The sequence below is a fragment of the Sinocyclocheilus rhinocerous genome, unplaced genomic scaffold, assembly GCF_001515625.1.
Source record: "Sinocyclocheilus rhinocerous isolate Xijiao unplaced genomic scaffold, SAMN03320098_v1.1 scaffold77, whole genome shotgun sequence".
In the NCBI taxonomy this organism is placed as follows: Eukaryota; Metazoa; Chordata; class Actinopteri; order Cypriniformes; family Cyprinidae; genus Sinocyclocheilus; species Sinocyclocheilus rhinocerous.
In genome coordinates, this window is record NW_015635045.1 from 980165 (window position 1) to 991042 (window position 10878).

Below are 10878 nucleotides of genomic sequence, written 5' to 3' on the forward strand. Positions count from 1 at the left end.
AGTTCCACACTGCTTGATGGGGGGGGGGGACACGGTTGTTAAGATAGTTACACCACAAATTCCCTTATGTAATTACTATTTTTATTTATTATTTATATATTTATTTATTTTACCTCTAATTTTGAATCCTGCTGCCTTTTTATTACTGAAATGATGTCTGTTTTTATCGTACACTAAAAAGATTATAATTAAGCCTTTTTTTATAAGCTGTACTTTACATATTCGAACACTTCATAGTGTGGAAATGGGTGGTTTCTCTTATTGGGATCCTGAAAGAGAGGAGAAAAAATTGTAATGGTTGTGAAAAGATTCTCTTTTTATCAAGTGTGTAGTCCAACCTGAAATTTCTGAAGATGAGGCTGATATGTGGTGGGCTGTGGTTTAGCACACATAGTGTAGTAATGCGTCAGAAACACACACTTTGCTGACACACACTCTTTACGAGATGATTCAACACACTTTTATCCTATTTTAATAGTTGTATGACCTATTCAAGGACAAGGTTGTATGTTCCATTTATGGATACAGTTCAGTCATGTCATACTTTGTCAGTGGCTAAAATGACCGCTTGGTATGCACTGGTATAGATTTTACATATTGAATTTGACAGGGGTTATAAGGGGTCTGATGCCGTCATTGCCGTGTTTAATCCAGCATTGATTTCCATCCTCACATTCAGTTCTGAGTGATGGCATGAACAATGCAGTATCACATTACAGATGAAGAATAGCTTCTAATTTAGAGAAGGGAAGTTGGTCTAGGTGGCCATAATAAAATGCACAGCAAGGTTGTTCTAAGCCCCTTTTACACAGTGTATTGATTCTGGAAAATTGCCGGAAAATTGCCAATGTACCTTCTGTGTGAACGCAAACACGACCCGGGATTAATGCCGGGAACGATCCCGGGTTGGGAACCTAGTAACATTGCCGGGATCAGTCCCGGAACGAGCACTGTGTGAACAAAAGCCAGGACCAATGGTGTAAACGGTGTGTCGTCGTGACTGATGACGCAAGTTATTATGCGACTCTTTTACCGGAAGTTTTGAAGGCAGATCAACGATCACGACGAAAAAATTGCAGTGTGAAAGAGGCTCTAGTTAACTAAGATGAAAACTAAAACCATTAAAATTACTTGAAATAAAATATATGTTAAGGTCTTTGCACACTGAGTCCGAAAATCTTGTCCGAAATTTTCACACGTTAAAAAATAAATACGATCTCACATTGTGTCAATTAGACTTGTGCCGGTATTCGGTAATGCGATATATCACGGTAATGAATATGCACGATATTGTTATCGTGGGCACTTCTAAATACCGTGAATAATTATATATTACAAATTATTCCGAATTTTGAATGCATTTTAAGAATACTTTTCCCATAAACTGGTCCAAATGCACAACACGCTGTATGCTGCGTGAAAGACGCTTGCGCACTCTGATGTAAACAAGCGCGGACGTGAAGCACATGGCGGAACATGTGAGAGACGCTCTGGATGAAAACGCACTTTCACTCTCTGACAGCAGATGACGCTAAACTGCAGAAATAATTATAAGAAAAAAGTTATTAAACCTGTTATACTGTATTATGACAGCACTTTTTTTTAACTTAATTTCAATATCGTGATAATACCGCATACCGTAATAAAAGCATTAGCAATTAATCGCAACATGAAAATTTGATACCGGCATATCCCTAGTGTCAATCATGTTTGCACACTGCCTCCGAAACGTTCATCCGTCATTAAAATAAATTCGGATCAGGTTCGATTTACTGCGTTTTCGCATCCATAGCAAGCATTTTTATAGGTAAGGATGACTAATATGACAAAAAAAGAAAAAAAAAAACTCATACAAAAATTTCAGACTCAGTGTGCAAGAACCTTTAACTGAAATAAAGTGTAAAAAACTTAAACTTTTTATTAGAAATTTTATTTTCACTCCTTGCCAGGGCAACATTTTTCATTTTATTTTAGTTTAACTTGAAGTACTGAATAACTAAAACTGAAATTAAAATTAATAAGACCTATATAGGCGTGTTTAAAAACAAAAACGAATAAAAATGGGGAATTTTTTTTAACTAATTTTAAATTGAAAGGATTGAAAATGGAAAATAGAAAATAGAAAAAATTGTAAAAAAAAAAAAATTAAGATATTAACAAAATTATAATGACACTTATTTTGGCCAGACAGAATGTTTCAGAGATTACCTGCAGTCTTTTAGAAAAGTTTTGGAAAAGGTTGATTAAATAAATACAACAGAGAGTGACTGTGGACTTAATTGACATTGAAGGTTCTTTTTTTGTCCAGCTCTGATAGCGTGACTGACAGTTTCAAAAGCACATTAAAGTGTGTGTGCCAGAGTGAAACTATTAGTTCTTTGAAAGTCTATAAAGAGACGTACTAAACCCCAACATCTCAGTGAGGTTTGGGGTGTTTAGCACAGCTTATCTTTGACCTCTGTCTGTTGCTAAGACACAGTGGTTGCCACGGCAATGAGGAAGAATTGTACAAGCCATTGAAGTGCAGAAATTCTTTCCATGGTGTGATGCTTTCAAAAGTGCTCATCCTTACAGCCTGGACAGAGTCTTCTTTATGGAATCAGGAACTCAAAACATGAATTGAACAAATGTTACCAGAGTGCAATGAAAGAAGAAAGAAGTGGTTTTGCTGCTTTTTTCGTGTAGAATTGTTTATTTTTTTAACTTGAGGTTTCTAGAGCTAGTGTGACATGGGGAAAATGTTTCTTTACCCATCTGTGAGCTGCTGTATAGATTTCTAGGTAGGCTACAAGTTGTCGTTTGCATTTTTTTAAAAAGGTGTTGTATGTTCAGAAAGTGTATGTAATTGGTTTCAACTGTGATTGACATGAAGAAACACAGCAAGGATGAGCCCATGTAAGATGCTCTTCTGCAGCCTTTAGTCTGATCACACATTATTCTTGCAGCGGTTGTCTTGTTGATCTTTGAGCTGTACACTCTTGTTGAATGAAGCTGTTAAACACTCCTGCTGGTCACTGAGATGGTCACAGCTGTCACGAGTGTGTCTGCACAGAGGTGGCATTCAGTGTCTGCTCCTCAGCTTTGTTTCCTTATCTGTGAGAGAGAACTGTGTATAGGGGCTGATTATGAGATGTCAATATCACTGTAGGGTGCCTTTTGGTGTCCTGTAACTCATTTGCCATGATAACAACGACTTCTTCTTTTGGAGTTTTATGGCGGTTGGCAAACAAACGATAGGTCAACAAGTTTTAAGTGTAATATTTTCTATCCTTATTTCTTTTAATTCTTCCAACAGAAATGCTCTTTCGTTATCATAAGCAGAACAACGCAATAGTGCATGCTCTACTGTTTCTGGTAATCCACACAGACTACAGTTCCCAGACTCATGCTTATTCATTTTATATTGCCATGATAACTTAACATAAAAATGACGATGAAAGGGTGTGTTATATTAGGCTAAGTTGTTATATTCATAACAAAAGTATTACTTGGCTCTTTAGATACATTTTCTAGATTTTTTTTTGTGTTTGTTTTGTGTAAGAGGATGCGTGCTATTTTGCTATGTTCCATGCACTGCTCATTAAATTTGAATGATAGTGGAATATTGTCAAATCATAAAATTGAAAAAAAAAAAGATCTTATTAATATTTTGTTAAATAAGAGATTACTCAGTTTGAGTGTATTGATCATTTGGTAATAAAAAATATATTTTTATTTAATAAAAAAAGAAGACTTTGTCCGTGTCCCTTGAATGGTTGTCCACCCTGTCATATTGGGGAATCCGCTCCTTTAAGAAAAGGCCATCCCCTTTAGTGACATCAGGAGAACAGATTTTTTTGTCTCTTCAGTAGGACTGGCTCGATACCACTTTTTCAGAACCGATACCAAAAATTCGGAGTATCTGCCGATACCAATATATATACCAATATAGACGACTTCATTATAAAGAAAAATATGTGATTGAGGATGTAATTATATTATTTATTATTATTATATTTTTTTTTAATAACCCTGTTTAGGAAAGGGACATCATACCTTTCAGAAAATATAATTTGCATCTTAATTTTGCAATTAAAACGTATTTAACAGTAATATATGTCCATGACAGGGTGGATATCTTATGGTTTATGCTTCGAATAATGGCCCATAATTATCTAAAAAAAAATGTGTGGGAGCTCAGCTAATATGTTTCTATAGTATTCTATAGTATATAGCAGCGAAATATTAATAGAAATGCCATATGCTGTACTGTTGCAAATACTCAGAGACCGCGGCAGTAATGGGAACGGCTGTAAATGTACAAATCTGATTTTAATTTTGAGATTTGCTAAAGATTGCATTTAACAGTGTTATTAAATTATTAGTATTTTATGGTTTAACTTTAAAGGGTAAGTTCACCCAAAAATGAAAATTCTGTCAGTAATTACTCTCCCTCATGTCGTTCCAAACCCGTAAGACATCTTCAGAACACAAATTAAGATATTTTGCAAAGAGAGAAATCCAGGTGTCGTGGGACTTTCATGAACACGGGTTGAATTTTGAAATGGAAGAGAAGAAATTGTTAAATAAAGTCATCATTTTTATTTTCTTTGCACACAAAATGTATTCTCATAGCTTCATAAAATTAAGGTTGAACCACTGATGTCACATGGACTATTTTAATGATGTCCTTACTACCTTTCTGGGCCTTGAACTTTTCAGTTGCCTTGCTGTCTGTGCAGGGTCAGAAAGTCTCGGATTTCATCCAAAATATCTTAATTTGTGTTCCAAAGATGATCGAAGGTCTTATGGGTTTGGAATGACATGAGAGGGAGTAATTAATGACAGAATTTTAACTTTTGGGTGAACTATCCCTTAAGTGAGCATAAGATGTAAGATTAAGTCAGCATAAGATGATGCCAAAAGTATCCTATCTGTAAAAAGAGAGGAAATGTGCATGAACAATTAAATACTCATTAAATCTCTAATATCATCTGATATATTGTGCATCTTTAAGAAAAAGTTTGGGTGGGTTATATAAAAGGGTTTGTGCCATATGAAAATAGCCAATAGGCATTAATTGCATTACAGCCATGAACATGACTTGCTGCTTGCTTTCTGGCTGTTTGCAGGGGAAGGATATTTCTCATTTTGAGTGGAAAAAAATCTGTGTAATGCAGGATGACTCATCAATATTTTTGTTCCAACTATAAATATTAAATGCTTTCGTTAGCGGTATACTAACATATACAGTACATTTAAAAGCGGGGGTCAGTAATGTTTTTCTTTTTGAAGGAAATTATTACTTTCATACAGCAAGGTTGCATTAAATAGATAAAGTGACAGTAAAGGTATTTTTATCATTTCAAACTTAACTTTCTATTTATAAAAGAATACTAATAAAACTGCTTTTAACAGTGATAATAAGAAATGTTTCTTGGGCACCAAATCATGATGTTTCATTTCTGAAAGATCATGTGACACTGAAGACTGCTGTAATGGATGCTGAACATTCAGCTTTACCATCACAGGAATAAATTACATTTGAAATATATAAAGATGAGATAGAAAATGTTTATTTTGAAATGTAATAATATTTCACAAAATTACTATTATTATGGTCAAATAAATGCAGCCATGTTGTGTATAAAGGTTAATTCACACTGCACCAAAAGACACCAACAGCGACAGTCTCCTGATTACAGTATATCACTTCTCATTTCAAGACCAATTCAACATGTTTAAACATGGTCAAAGACAGCTCTGAGTGGGTTAGCCCACAGAAAATAAGTCTATTAAATTAGATTTCACCCCTATCTTGATTATTTCCATAACTCATGATGTTCCTGTCTTTCTTCTGATGTTTCAAGGTGTTCTGGGGTTTTGTGCCTGGGCATGGACCACCCTGTGCATAGAGGAGACACCATGTCCATGGGACTACACGACAGGTACTGTGCAATGTATGTCATCTTATTCTTCTACACACACATACACATACTTCATATTCATCGTCCCTGTACAGAGACACATGCGTTCTCATTTACCCTCTCTTCTGTCTGGACACCGTCCTCTTGGTTTGCTTTGTGCATGTGTTTCTGTCATGAACTCATTACACACACATGCTCATGACCGGTTTCTCCACCGGTCTCATGTGAGCTGTCATCATGGAGGACATTGCTAAAACTGTGACATTTGTCCTGCTGTGTGTGTGTGTGTATTATGCAGTCATCTCAGGTGGTTTAAACAGAAATGTTATTTTTTTCTTTTAGATCCTACAATATAGACTGGGTTCTCTGTTGGCAATGTGATGTAACGGTACTAAACATGCTACCTTATTCATCAATTATACATCACTCTGCTCTTCAGTTAGTTTTATTACTACTATAATTATTGTAATTATATTAATAGTACAATTTTTATTCTGAGACAGAAACGGGTTTCCATATATCAGAAACTCTCTGGCGATGATTCTTTTTTTTCTTGTTCAGGTTTGTTGATATTCTGTACAGTGCTGCAGGAGGAAATTTAGCATTTTTGCACTTCCAGTTTAATTGTCCCGAAGTCAGTAGATTTTTAATTGTGTTTATACTCCCGCTCTTGCAAATTTTCTGACTCAAACTTTCCAACTTGTAGATTTTAAATAAAGATTTAAAAAGTTGTTAGAAGCTGTGGTGGTGACATTGATTCTTACATGTTAAAATGTGTAAGTAACAAAATACTTATGAACTGGGAAATCAAAATTCCCTTGATCTTTTGATATATAAGAGGTCATTGTGCTACAAAAACATTTTGTAAGTTTCAGAACTCAAAACTTTCTCATTAGTCCTAAAACAGCTTATATTGAAGCCAGTCTGCCAAAACAACAGCTTGTGAAATGAATTTTGCCACTTTATGACGTAATAGTGTCTTTATTTGATTAACTTTATTTTTAATGAAGTGCCAGACCACATCAGTAAGAGCTTTGTCCTTTGTTCACTTCATTGTACCACGGAATCGTTTACAAACAATTTTGACGCAGGATTTTCAGAAAGATTGAAACTAAATGACAATGCTGTGCCGACTATATTGGATCAGATGTCTCACCACATAAGTGTTTCATCAATTATACATCACTCTGCTCTTCAGTTAGTTTTATTACTACTATAATTATTGTAATTATATTAGTAGTACAATTTTTATTCTGAGACAGAAACGGGTTTCCATATATCAGAAACTCTGTGCCGATGATTCTTTTTTTTCTTGTTCAGGTTTGTTGATATTCTGTACAGTGCTGCAGGAGGAAATTTAGCATTTTTGCACTTCCAGTTTCATTGTCCCGAAGTCAGTAGATTTTTAATTGTGTTTATACTCCCGCTCTTGCAAATTTTCTGACTCAAACTTTCCAACTTGTAGATTTTAAATAAAGATTTAAAAAGTTGTTAGAAGCTGTGGTGGTGACATTGATTCTTACATGTTAAAATGTGTAAGTAACAAAATACTTATGAACTGGGAAATCAAAATTCCCTTGATCTTTTGATATATAAGAGGTCATTGTGCTACAAAAACATTTTGTAAGTTTCAGAACTCAAAATTTTCTCATTAGTCCTAAAACAGCTTATATTGAAGCCAGTCTGCCAAAACAACAGCTTGTGAAATGAATTTTGCCACTTTATGACGTAATAGTGTCTTTATTTGATTAACTTTATTTTTAATGAAGTGCCAGACCACATCAGTAAGAGCTTTGTCCTTTGTTCACTTCATTGTACCACGGAATCGTTTACAAACAATTTTGACGCAGGATTTTCAGAAAGATTGAAACTAAATGACAATGCTGTGCCGACTATATTGGATCAGATGTCTCACCACATAAGTGTGAGTAACTATTTTTATTACGCTATCACTATTGCTTTGTCTGTTATTACAGATCGTTTGATATGAGTATGTATGCGTTTTTAACCTAAATCACACAGCAGCGTCCATCTGTGAAGGATGTAGGCTGTCAAACATACACAACTATTAGCCAATCATAGCAGTGGGCGTTTACTTCCGAGTCTACAATCCGCCAAACCTATTCATACGGAGCATTCAGATGAGAGGGGTCAAAACAGGACAGAAATAGCCTATTACTTCTAAATTATCTTTTTTGATGTAAAAAAAAAAAAAAACAGGTTTTTTATCCAGGTTGGCCTGCAACATTTTCTGACATGTATTTGGAACGTTGAATTTAGTAAAAGGGCCGTCAGAAAGCCATATGCTTCAGCAAATGCAGTCTCTTGTTTTTGGATGTATCTCTGGAGTTTTTTTTTTGTTTTGTTATTAATGTTATCGTGACAAACATATCAAATGGTTTTGTCACAGACTAGTGCTGTGGTGAGTGAGGCTGAGAGAGGGCATATGTGCTCAAACTGCTGCTTTCAGTGCACACTTTCTGTTACATCATGGAGACTGTACTGTGTCTTTGTTTGCTGTTTAATCAATTGTTACACCCATTTGCAATCTAATTTTCTCTGTGGCTAACAGCTATACAGATAATTGCCATAAATGCTCTTGAAAATGGACACCTCAGGACACAAGATAAACCCTGGTACAAATACGTAGTGAAATGTGGGTGTGGTGGATTTTTTTCCCCCACCCCAAACACACACTTTTTACACTCTTTTACTATCTGCATGCTGTCATACTATCCCGCTGACTAGTTCTTGCTCACACAGATGATATAAGGCAGGCATATGACTGAGATTTGTGTTCTCTGCACTCTACAGTCATGCCTGATTGTTTGCTGTCTGTGATGTGTAAATCACAACAGAATTACAGCTTGAGCTCAGATCGCTATAAACACTAAACACTCAATTAAACAGTACAGCTCCTGAAGTGAGCGCAGCATGTTGGCTGATGGATTCTTCTATATTGTTTAACAGAAAAACAAAGGCAACTGTGAATTCCATCGATCTGAGCTGACCTGCCGCCTGCTGAAATGTTGCACGCACTACTCTCGTTTTGTGTCTTCACATGCCAAGTTGGCTCTTAAGGGCTGAGCGTGTGGGCATGTGGATTTGTGATGACTCAGACCCTTGAGATCATCGGACTAAGACTCAGTCAGCTGGTGTGTAGGACAGTATTGACAGGGCTATTTCTGTGTTCTGTTGGAGGAATGATTTACAAGACCTGCAGCCAAGTAACAGTCTCTCTAATGGCTCTTTTTAAAGTGTATACAGTGGCCCCAAAAGTATTTGGACACTTAAGCCACATTTCAACATGCATGTATTTGCATTATATAACAAAATATCAAAGTAGTGTTTATTTTGAAGAAATACACACCACTGTTTAAAAGGGGGCAGTAATATTTATATATTTTTTAGGCAATTAATTTTTTTATTCAGCAAGGATGCATTATATTGATCAAAAGTGACAGTGAATAGGCCTATATTTACGTTGTTGGAAAATATTTCTATATTAAATCAGTGCGGTTTATTCATCAAAGAATCCTGAAAAAATCTATCACCATTTTAAGCAGAACAACTGTTTTCAACACTGATTATAATAAGAAATGTATCTTGAGCACCAAATTAGCATATCAGAATGATTTCTGAAGGATCACGTGACACTGAAAACTGGAGTAATGGCTGCTAAAAAATCAGCTTTGCCATCACAGGAATACATTTTATTTTAACTGAAAATAGAAACTAATAAGATAATGTACTATTACTATTGTTAGTTCCTTTTTTTAATGTAGACTTGGTGAGCATAAGAAACATTTAAAAAAGCATAACAACCACAGTCTTTTAGTTGTGACTTAAGTATCCAAGTACTTTTTGTGCTTATGTGATTGTCATATGGTGGTAGAAAGGTCGTAGTGTGTGATAATGTGCTTATGTCTTCTGTTCTATACCTTTTAATTTCTGTCACTCTTGTAACTTTCTCGAACACACTGGTGTGGCTCTGATCTTGCCTTTAAGCTGTTTAGGACCCTCGACCATCTGTTAGTACTTGTTGAGGTTGCCTTAGCAACAGCTTCCTGTAGGAAAGTCTGAACTGTTAAAGCTGATTTTAATTAACTTCTGCACTTTAGAGCACTGCACTCTAATAGCTGTGCTCAGTATTTGATTGTTGCTAGATTTACCCATTTTTCCCTTACACTCTTTAAATTGAAAGATTCTTTATTGTCATATACAGTGTTGGCCCCCTTCCTGATTTCTTATTTTTTTGCATGTTTGTCACACTTTAATGTTTCAGATCCTCAAACAAATTTAAATATTAGTCAAAGATAACACAAGTAAACGCAACATGCAGTTTTTAAATGAAGGTTTTTATTATTAAGGGAAAACAAAATCCAAAACTACATGGCCCTGTGTGAAAAAAGTGTTTGCCCCCTAAACCTAATAACTAGTTGGGCCACCCTTAGCAGCAACAACTGCAATCAAGCGTTTGCGATAACTTGCAATGAGTCTGTTACAGCGCTGTGGAGGAATTTTGGTCCACTCATCTATGCAGAATTGTTGTAAATCAGCCACATTGGAGGGTTTTCGAGCATGAACCGACTTTTTAAGGTCATGCCACAGCATCTCAATAGGATTCAGGTCAGGACTTTGACTAGGCCACTCCAAAGTCTTCATTTTGTTTTTCTTCAGCCATTCAGAGGTGGACTTGCTGGTGTGATTTGGATCATTGTCCTGCTGCAGAAACCAAGTTCGCTTCAGCTTGAGGTCACGAACAGATAATGAAAAGTCTGTAACATGGTTTGGTTAAAATTTCTCAATGATAGTGTAAAACAAAACCATTTTTACCCTGTCAAAAACAGCTCTGTTCATAGCAAGCCATTTCCTTTAAATGCAAATGAGCTCTGCTCTCCCCGCCCCTCTCTTCCAAGCCGCTCTCTGAGAGACGGTAAACTTTAGCCGCATTCATCGTGAAACTTGCTAA

General features: G+C 35.7%; 1 protein-coding gene across 4 annotated transcripts in view; it reads left to right on the forward strand.

Moving 5' to 3' along the window:
• The window catches only part of LOC107746378 (kelch-like protein 13), a 53975-nt gene that overhangs the window by 2036 nt on the left and 41061 nt on the right, over positions 1 to 10878 (forward strand). For 2 of the 4 annotated variants that reach the window (XM_016560562.1, XM_016560566.1), the window contains exon 2: positions 5850 to 5939. In XM_016560562.1, the coding sequence (XP_016416048.1) occupies positions 5875 to 5939 (65 nt within the window). In that variant the 5' untranslated portion in view covers positions 5850 to 5874. The remainder of the gene's footprint in view (positions 1 to 5849; positions 5940 to 10878) is intronic. The other 2 variants (XM_016560563.1, XM_016560567.1) reach the window with 1 other exon arrangement.